General features: G+C 36.4%; 1 protein-coding gene across 1 annotated transcript in view; it reads right to left on the bottom strand.

Moving 5' to 3' along the window:
* Nucleotides 1-17,914, bottom strand: part of CUNH8orf34 (chromosome unknown C8orf34 homolog) — a 138,687-nt gene that overhangs the window by 109,352 nt on the left and 11,421 nt on the right. The window contains exon 4 of the mRNA XM_019471842.1: nucleotides 5,304-5,332. Coding sequence (XP_019327387.1) covers nucleotides 5,304-5,332 — 29 coding nt within the window. The remainder of the gene's footprint in view (nucleotides 1-5,303; nucleotides 5,333-17,914) is intronic.

The raw sequence follows: 17,914 nt of genomic DNA on the forward strand, positions 1-17,914 counted from the left end.
AGCTTTCAGTCCCTTAAGCGAAAATGAAAAGCACCTAAAAATTTGCCCTTTTTTCAGTACAAGTTTTTCCTGACACTGTCCACTGCACCATCAGCATATGAATAAGTAGACCATGAATGCCGTGTCTATCCTTGTTATGCTGATTTCTTTTCTAGACATTCTAGGGATTAAAGTACCACTTTCATACTCTACTTAATAGAAATGTAATTTACATTACATAGTCATGCTTTGCCTCACTTTATCACCTTGCTTTCCTTTTTGAATCTTGTTAGATTAGTACACCACAGTTTCGGTGACCTAATTTATTTTTCTCCTTTCAACTATATAAGCAGCCACAGTGAAAACAGTAAATGGAGAATCAGAGACGGCTCTATTGAGAACACCAGTACGTTTATTTGGCACCTTACTTCAAAAGCTTCAATAAATTCAGAAGAAGTATTCTGTTCTTAAACAAGTTTTTATAGGGCTTTTTTTAATATATAAACCTTAGAATCGTAACTGATTTCCAATTTATATTCCCTCATAAATAACAGAAGAGATTGACAGTGACATTAGTGTACACAGAGTATTTTCAGGACAGGTAGGTATTTAAATCCACACTAAATGAACCTAGAGGATTATTTTAGGGTATAGTCCAGGTGTTATCCACTTTTTATACACATCACTGGCTACCAACTTGACACACTTGAGCTTCCTTTATGTGGAGACCAGGAGAAGAAGGGAAAGACTGGAGGACAGCTGAATCTCATCTTCACGTTGGGCTGAGATGTGGTTGCAGTATGCAACTCCTACCAGGGAGCACAACAACATTTGTGTATCTATTTATTTAAGCATAGTTTAAAAAGCTCATTATTTCTAATTTCTGATATGGATTTTGAGGGAACCTCCACAGTGAGAAATACTTTTGGGTGAGCAGAAATGTTTTTATTTTTATGACTTATAGTAGTTGTTTCCTCTATTTTATTAATTATAACCTGTGTTCATTATAGTAATACTACATGTAAGAAGAAAGTATATCCTAGACACAGCATAGAAAAAAATGTTTTAATATTAACCTTGAGGGTCAAAATCTGTTATGAATTATTAGATCGTCTTTACTCAAGTCTGATTCTGGATCTCTAACACTTAGCTGTCTCCCATTATTAATGTTTAAAGTGACTGAAAGATATTATTGAGAATTCCAGACAAATTTCACAATGTTATGACAGTTCTCATACTACCTGTGAGAGCTCTGAGAGCTCCCACTACAGGAGCTTACGTAAAGCACCAATCCATGGAATGTTGGGATTATGTGAGCATCTCATCTATTTAAAAAGAAAATACTTCTAGTCTTAGTATTTGCAGTTTAAAAAAAAAAAAAAAAAAAGCCTGGAAAACATTCACTAAGTGTTCTTTAGAGAATCAAAAGCCAGAAGATGAACAAACCTTGCCCTGCCTCCTTTCAAAGTGCATTAGAATGAGATTATTTTAGTCAGTCTTCAACTGTGGCAAGAGGTAAAGGGTGTGACTCCTTATTTTGCATGGCCTGGTTCAGAAATATTGCTGAAAAGGATACAATCACATAAACCCATTTTAAACCTATTTCTGCATTGTAGCATCCTGGCTCCATTCCGCCTCAATGTATCTTACAATGCAGATGTGCTACAGCACAACATATATTACAGATTTTAGTCAGTCTTCAACTGTGGCAAGAGGTAAAGGGTGTGACTCCTTATTTTGCATGGCCTGGTTCAGAAATATTGCTGAAAAGGATACAATCACATAAACCCATTTTAAACCTATTTCTGCATTGTAGCATCCTGGCTCCATTCCGCCTCAATGTATCTTACAATGCAGATGTGCTACAGCACAACATATATTACAGTTTATTTTGTGACATAAACAGAAGTAGGGTCTTCCAGCAGCAGCAAATTATAGACGAGGCATATCATCAGAAGCCCCATGGTCAGAGCACTCACACAGGACACCAGAGCTTCAGTAGTATGACTAGTCTATACTTCTGTGTGAATTTGAACTTCTACTTCCCAGGGAAGTGTCCTAACAGTCTTAGGAAAAACCCTGAAACTCGCAGTGAATTCAGTGGTTTTTCCTCCATAATTTTTTAAACAAACTAGAATTCTGTGAATTTCACTGAAAGACTAACATCCTAGCTCAACTTCTTTGTCTGTGTACATAAAATTCTTCACATTATTGAGAAGCTTTAGAAACCGCACACTTTCATGCATAGTTTCTGTGCAGTGGTAAGAAGGGTGAGTCAATTCAGAAATTTGTATTACATTAACTCTGCACTTTAGCCTTAAAATCTGCGAGTCACAAGGCATCCCTCCTCATTTTCTTTCCTTATGCAAGCAGTGCCAGTTGCTGATTTTACATAGCTTCCATGGCCTAGAGACACGGTCTGAATCATCAAGAGAGACTGAACGCCAAACTCGGCAAGTCTGAAGTAAATGAGATGAAAAAGGAAGGAATCTATATGATAAATCTGTTTTAATTGCAGTAATCTTAAGATTTTTTTTTGCAATTTTATCAGTGAACTCTGAAATTTTATTAGACTGTGTCAAACTGAAAGCTTCCATTTTGACTGACCTTGTCTGCCTGTATTTTCTCTACCTCTGTCTTGGACTGAAGCCCTAAGTACTGGCACAAAGCTAATAATAGAAGATATTTGACAAGAATGCGTTTAAATGAAACACCCTTCCACAAAAGTGATTGTAATTCAGAGCAAACTGGTTTTCCAAATCCAAATGCTCAAGTAACTAAGCAACTGACTAATTAACTGGATTACTTGGAGGAGGAGTTACATCAACCAACAATACTGATCAAGTACTCCTCTGACAAAGGCAGCTAGAGGTTACTGCAGCCAGAAAGAAATAATTTTTTTAAAAAATACTTACATAAGGAGAAACAAATATAAAGAAACATACACATGCATTCTCTGTTTTCTCTGAGTTCATAATCTAAAATACAGATAAAAACAGCAGGATTATGGGCTCTGTCCTAATCCCCAAGAATGTTCCCGATCATCAGAAAAATAAAGCAAGGAAGAGCATACAGAAGAATTTATTATTGTGTTTAGTTTTATGTCTCTCATGACATCTATGTAATGTCAATGTTATAACAGAATCCAATGCCAAGTTTGGGCATGCTGTTCTAGACCCATGACATGTACCTGAAGGGTTAAACGGTTAATCCAAACCACAGATGAATGAGGTTTGAAAAATGATTCAGCGCTGCCATAGCCTAGATAAGGAAGCTGTATTATCAGCATGTATTTCTGGGAAAGGAATTACTATGAACTTGACTACATTTATACCTGAAAAATAAACAACGCCTGGGAACATGCTCAGGTGAAATGGAACCAAATTCTGTCTAATGTTAAACCACTATCAGGTAGTCTTTGATTGCTTTTGGCCCATGCCAAATAATACACTTAGAAACAAGTCACAGGAACATTTCAGGAATTAGCTCGTGTAAGTGGTCATTCCTAAGAGGCAGGATTCAACAGAATGGTCCTAGCTATGCTTAATTTCTTAACACAGAACTAGTCTTTATGTCCATTAAAAATCCGTAAGGGGCAAAACAAGAAATAGAAGTGAAGTTCACTAAAGTCCACGGAGAAGAAAAATTGCACTTCTTCTGTAAATCTATCCTGGAAGCCTGTTGAGGAATGCTGCACGAAGGAAGCATGTTAAGAGCTTTATTTTTTGGTTTTTTATTTACTTTCCAAAGAACTTTTGATTTCAAGAACAGTCAATTTACCTGTCCTCATCAGAAACAGATGTTAAAGCAGACACAGTATTGTAAAGGTGTCAGGTAATGTATGCTACTGAATGTACATAACATAATGTCAAGTTTTATTTAAAAACACCCATCACCTTCCAATTTTGAATCACAAACAATAAACTATATGGCAACAAAAAGAAAATTAACTCTTCGTTCAGACTGGATCCTGAGGAAATTCACCAATGATGTTCCCCATCTCAATTTTCACACTGAATAATTAAATTTAAAAAACATGAATGTTTTCGAACAATAATCTATCACCGTTTAAAAAAAATTAACACAGAAGTATCACCTAAAAAACATATGTAAAAAGTACGTGATAACAGGCCCTAGCCAAAATGTCTTTTTCTTCCCACAAACAGTATTTCATAGGTTTTTTTCAACAAACAAAACCAAATGAAGAGGAGTTCTTCGTAAGTATTCTTCAAGGTAAGGGTTCTAACGGAAGGACTTTCTAATTGTATTTCTCATCACTTCTGAGCACAGTTAAGGAAATAGTAGGAAGGAAGACTTAGATACTGTTATTTTCTTAATATGAACAACAAAATAAAGCAAAATCAAGGGCAAAATGATAAGTAAAGGCCATAGTTTTGAAATGGCAGCCCCATATGCACATGACTGCATGGTAACAGTGATCAATCTTGTCTAACTGGCCTTTCCTGGAGAACCCAGCGGAGATATTTTATATGGACTTGTGTCAGAGAGGTTTGTGCCCTCATTTTACCAGGAGAAAGGAAAGATATTTAAAAAATTGTCTCCCATATTAGACATTATCCCTGTGTCTTATATACCTTTTGATCCTATTTCCCTGATAGTAATGGTTTCTAACACCAAGAACACAACCCAAGATTCTTGGCACTAGAAGTATACTGCTGTTCACTGGTGAGATTAGGGAAGAGAAAGGTGTTCTGTTTCCTTGGGAACTTTGAAAAATTAGCTTGACTAAAACTCTTCCAGCATAGAGTTCATTACAGCTAAAACTAAAATTCATGTTAATTGTGTAATATGTCAAAAGGGCCAAAACGGAAGAGATCATTGTTTGTTGCATTCAGCAAGGAAGTGAAGACTGATCTTTATGCCCCGTGCATTCCTGATCAAACCTAGGGAGCAAAAATTCTTCCTAAATATTCTCACAAATTATATCTGAGAATGCAGAATTCATGACTTCATGAATAAAAGGTATTTAAAGATAAGTATTTCCAAAAGTACACAAAGTAACCCAGCAGACGATATTAAGCAAAGATGGTATCAAGATCAAAAGCATTTCCATGGCCTCATCAAGAGTCTCTTAAATTCAGTGAGATTTTTTTTCCATAGTTGACAGCCCATCATGGATCAAGCTCTTAATGTATCAACATATACTGTACTTACCCATATAGCTTTCCATACCCAAACTTCCTCTGAACCCAACAGAACTGAAGTGTGTATGCCGGGACAGGGAGATGCAGCTGTCATTGCCTAAGATTATCACAGCCATCTGTCTTTTTTTTACTGTTCATTAGGCATACAGTAAATCTTACCTTATCAAGTTCATCAGAAATAGCAATGCCTGAAAACAAAACAGATTAAAAAAAAAAAAAAGAAGATTTAGAAACATTCTTTCTATGTATGTCTTTTCCTACAGTAAGTAAAAGTAAGGTTTAATCTGAAAAGTTACATATTGTTCTCTGCACACTGCTGTACCATACAATGTATCATACTTTGTTCCATTAGTGAAATTGCCTGGAAACAATATACTCTTAACTTTCCTCAGCTGCAATATTATCAAAATGAGTTTTCAAAAAACTATGGAAATGGAAACAGCAGATGTGCCAGTAAAGTGACAATGAGCTTAAGTATACTTCTACCTGCTCTCTAAAATTAAACCAGCAACATAATATTTACATATGGACACATTATTATGCAAATCTCGCCCTGACCAGCATGCATAACATCATGCTGCAATTACAGGGCAACATGGACATGACTCTTCTCTCTTTCTCCATGGTTCAATGTAGAAATGATTCTGTGAAAACAGATGGAATTTAAAGAGAGGAAAATCTCAAAGTAAAATTTCACAATAGAATGCAAAACAGTTTTTCTAAACCCTCTGAACAAGAACTTGTTTATTTGCTCTTGTCCCTTCTGCTGATGCCTGCCTGAGGCTTTCCTATGCTTCCTTCCATCATGTCATCTAACTCTTTTAATTATGACTATCCTGTAGCACATTAAATATGCACAGCTGGTCTCAGAATTTTTAACACATCTACATGCCTCAGTCATATCACATGGAGAGATCAAGTAATCATACATTTAATGTTATCACATTGAAAATTCTGACTTATTGAAAGCAAAGTGTTTCCCAAGTTCCTATGAGGTTCGGTAAGAAACATTTCCAGGTTAGAACTTCAATTCAAAAACCAAAGAAAAGCATCTCCTGGTGGTGAAAATAGAGAAGTACCCAGGCATAGGAAGAACACACATCTGAAAGTTTTTTTCTATTCATACCATGTTATCAAGACAACTTCTTCCAAGGAATGCAAGAGATGATATTGCGAAATATGTAGTATCAGCTGAGTGGAGAGTTATTCTTTCTCAGATCACACTAAAGATTGCAGCAGTATAAGCTTATTTCCATGACATTTTTATTTCTTACTATTTGGTATACAGTAACTACAGGAGTTCTTTGGCTTTTTACTGTGCTTTTAATCATTAACTTTATATGGCTAATTCTCAGTTTAGATGACTTCCTTATATCAATTTTTTGTTTTAAAAACAGTGAAGTGCTAGGAGAACTGCAATTACAATTTTAAGACCTGATCAACACATAAGAAATATGCCAGGAGTTAACAGAATATTTTCAGTCATTCAGTAGTTATAAAGTAGATTGTATTGAAAAAGATCCATTTTGCCTAACCCTTCTATCCCTCACAGCAATTAACCTGTTTTAGTAACTTCAAACTTTTATTTGGCCCAGACACTACACTAACGTCCATACAGTATAATCAGCAGGTTGCACCAACCTGAATCATTCAACAGGACTTTAATCCGTTATGAATTTCTTGAATCCCCAATGGGCATTTACTAGAGAGAAGATAACTGCTCTCTTGGAGGTAGTAAAAACATAGTTCAAGGTTCTCTTTATCTCAGCTTTGAAAACCTGATTTCCATCAACCAGCTCTCCATCACATTGGATGTATTTTGCATAACCAAGGTCAATCCATTTTACAACCACAAATGCTCCCTCTAAACAGACAAACTACCTCTTCTCAGCAATTTTCCATAATGTTAAGACGGTTCATTTTGTTTTGATAGGGGTTTATTTCCTCAGATTGGAGGTTGGCCCCCTTTTTTTCTGCTTTCACAGATGCTCTGTGAATGGTTCTTTGAAACCTGGGAGCAGATGCAAGAGCAATTTTTCCCTGTGCTGACTCAGTTGTTAAAAATATTATTTTCAAGTATAGCAAAAGAAACTACAAAAGGCAACCCTGCCATTTCCAGGACTCCATTCCAAAAAATGCCAAATGCTTTTACTATTCAACTGCCTATGTTGCTAATCAAAGATCAGTACTGAAAGTACCAAATAGCAAATGGGAAAAACTGTATATACAACTGTATGCCTCACACAAAAAGCTCCACTAACTTCTCTGATTAAGTTACACATAAGCATATAAAATTTGAAAAACACCATAATCTAAAGGAGTGCTTTTAGTAAAATGCTTTTTTTGTATAAGTCCCATTGCTTCCCCAGAATTTACTCTGAATTTAGAGATGACTAAGATGAGTAATTGAATTGACCAGAACGCCTCAAATTTCTTCTTTACTAAGTTGCAAACAGTAGCAAGACACCAAAACTAACTGTATTTCTTAGATAAGCATGTAGAGAGAGAGCAGTTTCTGAAGACATCTTGCCAAAATAAAATTTTAAAAGTTTAGAAAACTTGTCTTTGCAATCACAGAATTAAACCTGCAAACTCTTTTTACCTCTCTCTCTCTGATGTGGTATCAAGAGAAAAGAAAAAGGATTCTTGGGAAGAAATTTCTTAAGGAGCTTGTTACAGTAATCTTGGCATGGTGATTCTTCTGGAGGCAGGATTTACCATACTGTCAGTCATACAGATCTTTATGTTATGGCTTCACAGCTCCATTAACATTAACAAAACTCCATTAGTTACTGATAATACAACTCCGTTAGCAGAGACCGGGATAAATTAACCCATAAAAAGGTGGGTGTAAAAAAGCTTCTCATTTTCTTCCAAGACACTACTGCACCACACACTTAGTGTGTGCCCACTCTTACCAATTTTCTTTTGCAGTTTCCAAACTGACAAAATATCATGGCTGAAGTTGAGAGGAGGGGGGACTTGTACCCTGTGTGTAATAGACAGAAAATCACAACAACGACGTGATTTTTTGGGTGCACATCTCAGGTGGAATAATATGTACTCCAGTTTTGACAAAGTAGTTCCTCAAAAAATTAAAACCATTGCATATATTACCATAAAGTTAAAAAAAATAAAACACCTTAATCCAGAATCCTGAGAACACAACTAGAGATAGTCATAATTATCATACAAGAGTGTTTAGGATTTCTGTTATTCTCTTAACCCTTAGCATACTCCTGACTTTTTGGTAGTCTAATAGGTTACTGTCAGTTATTTTATTTTCAAGTAATCCATGGACAATTTAAAAAACTTGAATTTCTACAAAGTAATGGTAACAATGGTTGCTATCTCTGGTTCATGTAATTGCTAATATCCAGATACCAGTGTTTTCAAAAAGAAAACTCTCCTTTCGCTTATTTTGTATACTTGACAACAAATAATTGCTTGTTCTCTCTGTACCTTGTGTAGTTTGTTTTTTTTTTTCTCTGTGGCTTTCATACAATGTAAAAGAGGAAAAAAATATTTTTTATATATTCTAAATAGGAAAATGTCATTGTAAAAATCACAGAGTACTAGAGACAAAGGGACAGCCCATTCCATGAAACTACTTTAAATGGAAACAGCAATGTTTCAGGTTTAAGCAAAACATCCATAAGTGTAGCCAAAATGTCCATACACTAAAAGCCTTCCACCTAACAATTTAGTCACTTCCTCAAACTGCAGCCATTTTTCATCACAACTTAATCCTAATCACCAAAAAGCTCTAATACCAGAAAAACTGACACACCTAGTTTGTTCAAGCTTGAATCCAATGGCTTTGTCATAATGTAAGTTATTAGGAACAACTGTTTCTGACTTCTCTCAGCTTAAAGCATTTAAAGCCTGACTCTGGGTGATGGTGAACGTAGAGGACGGAAGTTTTAGGGCTGCTTCATCATTGCTCTGCTTCAAGTCACTGAGCAGTGGATGAGAAGGGGACTGTTGAAAAAGTTCTCCTCCCTTTGTTGGGGAAGGCCTTCTGATGTCAAAGGCAAATCCTTCAGAAATAAAGGAGTATGGTTTTACCCTTTCTCTCACAGCAGCTGTTTCTCACAGACATTTGCTATAGCTTTACATCATACTATGACTGACAACTATACAATAGTCCTACCATTCTTACTTTTTGCAATGAGTAAGTGCAGTGTTCAGACTAACGGAGTGAGAGGTTTGCTTGCCATCATCAGCTAAGGCTCACAGACAAGGTTTACAGTGGGAATTAGTCAGGCATGTAACTGCCAATTTTACGTCTTTAAAAATCCTCCCTTTTACAAGTAATTAAGGGTGCTGAATTTTGATCAGGCATCACAAGTACCCAGCCCACTCAGCTGTCTGGTGAATCACACAGACAGATTCAGGGCACTTGTTTCTACTTTTGAGTGTAATGACCCTCTGTGCTGTAAGGGTACTGGAACAATAAAGTAATTGCTCTGAACATGCTTTCACGGTCCTTCAGAAATGCTCCACAGCCACAACTACTGCCATCTCTGATCAGCAACAAATCTGGAGTGGGGCTGTTCATGCTAGCACAGCCTCTCTCAACTAGAACACTTTCATCCTGTCAATAGCTTGGTTTTTGAAGAGAACTGGAAGAAAAATGTACTCTCTGATTGCAAGAAAGGTCTGGCACACTAGGATTAAATGAAACATGACTACCAGACAGTGTAATAACAATGCAACTTATCAATACTTATTATACTTTAATTACTATTATCACGCCTACATTAAGCAGATTGCCCAAAAGCATATCTCACTGTATTAGCCATGTACCTTATGGCTTTTTTATACCTAAAATGTTAAACCAGTTGTTTGTCATGCCTTTTTTAAAAATTAGCATGGATTATTAAATTGCCCATACATATACAAAACCATTCTTTACATGGTTATCTTGGATTTCTGTTCCCCATCTTCTATCCCTTTGGCAATCTGCAGAAGCACAATGGTAAGAATGGAGAAATAATGATGATGATCATTACAGCATTATAGCATCTTCTTTGATGAAAAAGCCACCTCCCAAAATGTATCTGCACCATGTTTTAATGAAATAAATTCCCTTTTGAGTCTAGAATGAGTATCTTCCACAGTAAAGAAAAAACTTTCTGCTTAGGACATTCTGCTTAATTTCTAGCTTACCAGGAAATGAACTTTCTTTCAGAAGAAAAATGTATATCGTTAATAACAATTCCATGCGTCTTAAAAATGCCTAGCTCTTTCATATGCAGTTCTTAGCAGAAGAGTTTTATTTGTTGCTGCTCTCCTACAACAAATACAATTAATCCAGTACCTAATGCCTCTCCACTCAGTGGTATTATTCCTCTCTGAAGCGTGATTTTTAGACTTCTGATGCTCTCAATTCAACAGCATAAAATTAATTTTCAAAATAGTAGGCACCGTACGAGTTTGGGTCTTTCTGAAATGGCAAGTCATAAAATCCCTGCCTGTTGCATTATTCCTGATGAGCTTTACAATAGCTTAAAAACTTGCAATATCTTCATATGTTATACACACCTGAAATTATAGAACAGATGTTCTGATAAGAATGAAACTTCAGAGACATCTACCATTTTTGCTTTTATTTGTGGTCCTTAAATAATTATAGGAAGAAATAACACAAAATAAAAATTAGTTGAGATTTTTTTAAGACTTACATTTTTCTAAATGCACAACATACATCTGACAAGTCTAATGCGTACATAGCCATAAGAAAATAAAACGCTACTACTTAAATGTATGCCAGACTACCATTATTCAGCTCAATAGGAGCAAACAGCTTATGCATTTTCCTAAACATCCAGAAGATGGCCACAGAGCTCCCAATAGCCAGTTTTCCTACTGGCCAAACAAAGCCTTCTGGATTTGACATACAGGTTTTGACATACAGAGTTTAGACATACTAAGACAACCCCAATGCAACTCTGACTAACTTGACAAAATTCATTCTCAGGATCGGTCTAGGCCAGGGAACTTGTGAATGGCTGGACTGTCAACCTCATAGTGCATCACAGGGTCTGTAACAAACTCCAGGACAGAAACAGCATTATTATTCTACCATTATTAATACTGCAGCTTTGAGCATGAACACAGGAATACCATATCATGTATCAACTGCCTGGCAGTTAACTGTCCCAGTGCATTCTCCTATCCATTGTAAATCGGGGGAAGCATATGTTCCCTCACTGGTGGGACAGGCCATCTCAGATGTACTTGCATTTCCCGTGGCAAAACCTCGTGCTATACTGCAGCTGGCAGCATAGTAAATTGTAGCCCCTGTGCCTGTTTGCACCATGTATTAAACACAAGGTATATTGAAATTATCTATTTCACACCATCCTTGCATTATAAAAGACATAAAATGGTTGCTCTGGTTGCACCAAACAAAGCATTTCCCCCAGAAAATACGTACACGAGAACCGAACGAGCTCAGTCATTTCTGTATAGGAACTTTACAATAGATTTGTCGTTGACTGTCATAATAGACTTTCTTATATTATTTCCTTTACTTACGTTGCATCATTTTACAACTTTCAAAATTAGACATATTTCCTCCAGTAGTAACTCAGAGATTTTCTGTGAAGGCATACTGAACTGAAACCTCAGTTCTTGCCAATGAGGGGCATATGTCCTCATATTATTAAACAATTATGTATCAAGTTTCTGTAGTGGTATCCATCTTGAATTAGGATAATATTCCTCCCAATATCTAGCCATATAAAAACAAGGGAAACAATGTCATCTACAAGGCACTACACATTAACATATCAGCCCACTGTACATCAGTATAGTCACTATCTAGGAAACATGGATTTAATCTCTCCTCCCCATGGTGGCTTTAAAAAAAAAATAATAATTAATCCCCAGCAAAAGAATCTGTTCTTTAGACTTGCAGCATTTCTATATCCAAATTTCTGAGTGGCTCCAATGGAGAATACAGGTTTCAGGATTAGGTTTGGTGAGTAATGAATTAGGCAAACAGAGAGAAACAAAATGCAAAGTACCCACCAAATATTATATTCCAGAAACTCTCCTAGGCCAAGGTCATCTCAGAAGAGAATAATCAGCACTGCAGAATCTTTCAGAACTCTTGATTTTAGGGAAAGGTATACACTGCAGTAGGTTGGTTGAGGTGGGTAGCCCACAACGGCCAGTAGCCAAGGACAGAGTCATAGCTCACCCTTCTACTACGCCCTGAATGCCAACCCCCTTCTACTAAGAACTAGAAAGTACCGTATCTGAAATGACAGTCACGCAAACCCCAGTTCTGCAATAGTGTTAGGGAAACTTTTAGCAAGCCAAATACTGTTCCAGAAAAGAACACTAGCTCGAAGAGACTCTAGTCCTGGAACTCAGAGTAGGCTAGGTCAGAATGGCAAATACCTCCACAAAGGTAATTAAAAATTTAACATCTGTAGGAAAAAGACACTTATAACTGAAGTAACAGTGATCTCCTGGCCATATAAGCCCCACTTTATAATTGAATAGCAATAATTATGTTCACATTCTTCCTGTTTCCATCTCAGAAAATATCATTATTTTGTATTATTACTCATACATCACACTAAAAGCAAATGGATTTTATGAGCAAAGGCAGTATCGGATAACAGCTGCAGTACTGAGATAAAATTATCTTCCTTAAAGGTTTGATTGAGCTTATCTAAAAATGTCGATCTCAAAATAAATCACAAACATTGATCTCACACAAGAATAACACGATTTTAAAGTTCAGCCTGAACAGAAGAAAGGAAAAATCCTCTACAGAATACTGATGACTAGTTCTGCGGTTCAATTAGCAGAACACATTTAGGGCTAGATGCTCAACTGATCGTGGAGAAGTCATTTTTACAGACTAAAGTCCATTTCAGATCAACAACTGTGTGTGACTGAGAAAAAATACTAAAGTATTATGTCTCAAAACAATGCCCCTCATGAGGTGATTGATAAAAGTCTAGTTACATGTCATGCAGGTGTGCATTCGCAGTTATATCATCATCATCAGAAATGCCTGGTTTCAATGGGAAAATTCAGAGGTCTCTGATAAATATTAGTGGCATTCCATTCAAGTACATCTTCCGTAACTGGAATGTAAACCATTAATAGTTTCCCGTAGTGTAGATGCTTCTAAATGAAACACCATTCTAATGTGTTTCAGAGACTGCTAAATGCATTGAAGTAGTTCATGATGTATATATTAAACTTCTCACATCCCACGTACTCGCAGGTTCATCCACAAAACCGAGGACATGATTTTAGTGGTTTGTTAACATATTCTGATCTTTTTTTGAACTAGTTCTACCCTTATTGTTACGAGAGTTTTACTCTTGTTGCTTATCTTCTTCCCCATAAAAGATAAACAGAACATAGGCTTTTACGTTTCACTATTTTATCTTTTTCTTGAAGGGGTAAGATCATGCTTGTCTTTCTTAAGCTATGCATAAACAACATCACCTGATTCCAACATTATGAGAAATAACTGAGATACTCTGGAGGGACTCAGAGATCTTTCATTCTTGGAGATATTCAAAAGCCATGGACATGGTCCTGGACAACTGGCTCTAGGTGGCCGTGCTTGAGAAGGGGGGTTGGACCAGATGACCTCCAGAGATCCCTTCCAACCTCTATGGTTCTTTATTCCAGCAATATTTCCTACTAGATTGCAGATGGCTTTCTTATTTACCGATTATTTATTTATGATTACTCCCCTTCCAAATTAAGAAATAAAAGAGTACTTTTTTCCTATTGGTTATAGCTAGATACCATTATTTCTGGGATTCCCTCCAACTAACTGACTTGGATTGTTCCCAAATAGCTTTGGTTAATGTTAACTTACTACCATTTTCTGACCTTAGAATGTCTATTGAATCCAAAGCACCATACATTTGTTTCTTCCCCTCTGATCTGTAGTATACACCTGACCTTAACAAGGGCTCAAACATTACTAACAAAATGTTGGTTATCTCTGTTGAAAGGCTATGTGTAATTATGAAAAAGTACCTATCTCACAGTAGGACACATTAAGTGTCATCAAATGACGTTACCATGTGTAAATTGAAACATCCAGTACACACACATTTTCAATATGCACTCTAATCCTTAACTGTTCATATAAAAGACGTAAAGTTGTTCACAAAGCAGGCAGACCTCATACCTACTTTGCAGCAAGCTCTTGCTGATTTAGTCCTCATTTTTCCCACTCAAAACACTTATAATTCACTGTTTTCCATCTCTTGTTATCTGTTTTTCCATCCTCAGAAGATGGGGGGTGAAGACAGGTATATTCATGAGTAATGAATAGCTTATATTCCTTAGCTATACAGGAGATTTTAACTCTCTTTAAAAGACAAACAGGCCAGAAGGTTAAATACAAAAGCGTACATCTGAAACAGCATAGAACTTTTCTTATTTATGATCAGCTGAGGGAGAAGGATGATGGCAATAAAGATCAGAGACCTTGCAATCGAAGAAAATGAAACATGCACAAGTATATTCCTGTATGTGGCTTCATAAACCAAAATCTTCCCTAAATAGTTGACTTGATAGTTTAAAATCCACTTCAATGACACACAGCTGACTGGAGAAGCAAACGAAACCCAGGTTTCCCACATGAGTAGGCCTCTGGAAAATGTTATACTTCAATCACCAAGCTCCAATGCACTTAGACCATAATTATGGCAATACCCTTCTCCAGTCCTCAAAACTCGTAAGATACTTTTAACATTGAGTGTGAAGTCACTTTTGGTTTCTCAGATCTACTGCAGCACAGAATTACTCACATATTGTCTTGATGGCGCTTGGGAGGAGGGCTCCAAATATAAGGAAGTTCAGTTTTAATCACTAGGAGGACTAAACATAGGAGAGACCATACATCCAAGTGCCTGAGCCTCACCTTCCAACGCTTTCAGGCAGTTTTAATTTTGTGTGAAGTGCACACGTTTGTCTCAAAGCAGATATCTAGACTGCATAGTGAATGAAGCAATAGAAACTAGAGTTTAATTCACAGGCTGTGTCAGCTGCATAGCAGGCAATGAAGTCCTGGAAACTCACTACAAGATCCAAAGCTTATCTTTAAAAATGGAAATGCACTCCAGGACTTGATGGAAAATTCATTTAACTTCAAACATCTGGTTTTACGTGGCACTCTTCCCTGTTAAAATACTGAAGAATGAAATGAGAGGGTGCTGTAAAAAGCCATTGATAGTATGCTGTGATCATTTGCATACTCAACTATTTGTTGAGCCCGGTGTCTGTCACATACTGCTTTGAAAAAAGATTAGTATCAAATGTAGCATTAGACTCACAGACTTCATGGACGTGCTTGTAGAATCAAAAGCACTGACTAGCCTGCCCAAAACAAGCATTAACACGAGAAGGTAGCTATGGGACCTTGTCATGGCTTTTGTAAAATTCACCACATGGGATGCTTGTTTGGGTACAGCACAGAATAAGTTTCACGTGTCTTATACTTTTAAAGTTCTAGACGTGTCTATTCGTTGAAATCCTCCAAGATATTTTCTATGTGCAATCTGTATTCTATCTTTGGGAGAACAATAAAACCATATTTATTTTCAAAATTTTACCTTTTCTTTTTTTTCCAAACTTTTCACATTTTTCATTTTGAATTTTTTTATCATACTAACACGTAAGAAATCACAGCACAGAACAGATTTCTTTCCTGAAATGATCTGAAAATCAGGAGTACAAAAACTGGAAACAAGGACATACAGCTTAGGATTAATCTGATGCAAGTGTTTAAATGATACAACCAAAAAGGCTAAAGTGCGAAATGAGTAACAACTATCAAAGAACAAAAAAAGCCACAAGAAAAGATACTATAAATACGCTAGGAAAGGAGGACAAAGTATAATACAGAACTATTACATCGAAGAGAAGGAAAGCAAATAACAGATGATACAAAGAAATCCCAGTGTTCAATACTTTCACTGCTTCAGTCTTTACAAAAACATTAATTGTGGCCAGATGCTTAACGCTAGTGATTTTAAGAGGAAAAACGGCAAGCCAGATGACAGAAAGCTGAAAGATATTCTGATGACTTAGATACATTCTAGTTGGCAGAATCTTGTGAAATTCACTCTAGAGCACTTAACTAACCAGCTGAAGAAACCTCTAATCCATTAACAACTGTCTTTCAGGAATGGAGAGGACAGAAAAGGGCAAATACCGTATCTGTCTTCGGAAAAGAAAAAGGGAAGATGTGGGGAACTACTAAACAGCAAGCCTAAATCTGACAGCAGCAAGAATATTTGACAAAATTGTTAAATAAACAATTTATCAGCATCTAATGGATGGGAAAGGTGATAAGAACCAGCCGACATGAATTTATCAAGAATGAATCGCATCAAATCAGTCTAATTGCTTTCTCAACTGGGAAACTTGCCTAGTGGATAAGAGGAGGAAGTAGATATAAAATACTTCAGCTATAATAAGACTTTGTTTACTGTCCTAGATGATACTCCAGTAAACAAATTAGAGAATTACATTCTAGGTGAAATCACTGCAAGGTAGATAAACATCTGGTGGGAAAAAACACACTTACTGAGTAGCTTTCAAGGGCTGCTTGTCAGATCTGAAATGGAATCATGGAGAGGTCTGACAATATTTCCATTAATGATCTGGATGAAGAAATAGAGAGCACATTCATGAAAGTGAACTTAGTATCAGGCTGCAAGTGATTTAAAGAACTCTGGAGGATAGGATTAAAATTCCATATTATCTTGATAAATCATCAGAAAACATCAAGTACTAGCAAGAAATAGTGAAGAATGTTTCATTTGTGAAATAACTCTATGAAAACCTGACTCCAACAACACTGACCAGGTACATTCACCTCCCGTCCAAGTGTAGGACCCAAAAAAGCTGCAGTGTTTTGCACTCCAGTTAGAAAACTGTGGCAAAGAGAGGTACAGAATGCTGCAAACTGTATTTTAGGTATAAGGAAGCCAGAGCTCAGTGGAACCTACACAATATTCACAAGGAAAGACAAAGATGTAGGACTGAAGAGTGGATTTAGTCCTTTATTATTGAACTCTCACATCTGATTGGTTTGTATCTCCAGAGAGTGAATAAATAACCCTTTCTGAAATCGAAAAAAAATTGTTTCCGTATCTGTGTTAAGCTTGGTTACAAGTCTCTAAAGGAGAAAGGCTTGAAAATGACACTCGCACCCATCACAGCAACATGGCCAGACAATGGTGGGGCTGCAAATCAGAGACCCTCATTGGAGGTGGTTTAGCTCCTTAGAGGCAGATTGATCAATTTACTAGAAATGTATTTGAAAAGAGCCCTGTAACTATACTATAATTAATATAAATATGAAAATTGCTCAGAACTTAACTGTTGTGATCAACCTAAAACATTTGGGAGAGAAGGAATTTGGACAAACTAGTTTTGGATATTTGACACAATTTGGAAAAATGCTGAATCTCAAAATTCTCCACAAAACAGATCTTTCATTCTTCATTCAGCTCTGTTTCTGACCTCACCATCAGCAATTTCTCCAGTGAATCAAGAAGTACTATGGATAAAATTTAATGAGAGGAGAAAGAAAATATTTCTCATTCAAATATCTCCCAGACCACACCATACTTAGTTTTTGTGTACCGTGGCAGAGAGTACTTTTCATACTTTGATAACTGTTAGTAGTGTTTGCTCCCACCAATGTACTTCAGAATTCTTTTCTACAGAAAAGAAAAAAAAAAAAAAAAAAAAAAACAAAAAAA

The sequence above is a fragment of the Aptenodytes forsteri genome, unplaced genomic scaffold, assembly GCF_000699145.1.
Source record: "Aptenodytes forsteri isolate BGI_AS27 unplaced genomic scaffold, ASM69914v1 Scaffold18, whole genome shotgun sequence".
In the NCBI taxonomy this organism is placed as follows: Eukaryota; Metazoa; Chordata; class Aves; order Sphenisciformes; family Spheniscidae; genus Aptenodytes; species Aptenodytes forsteri.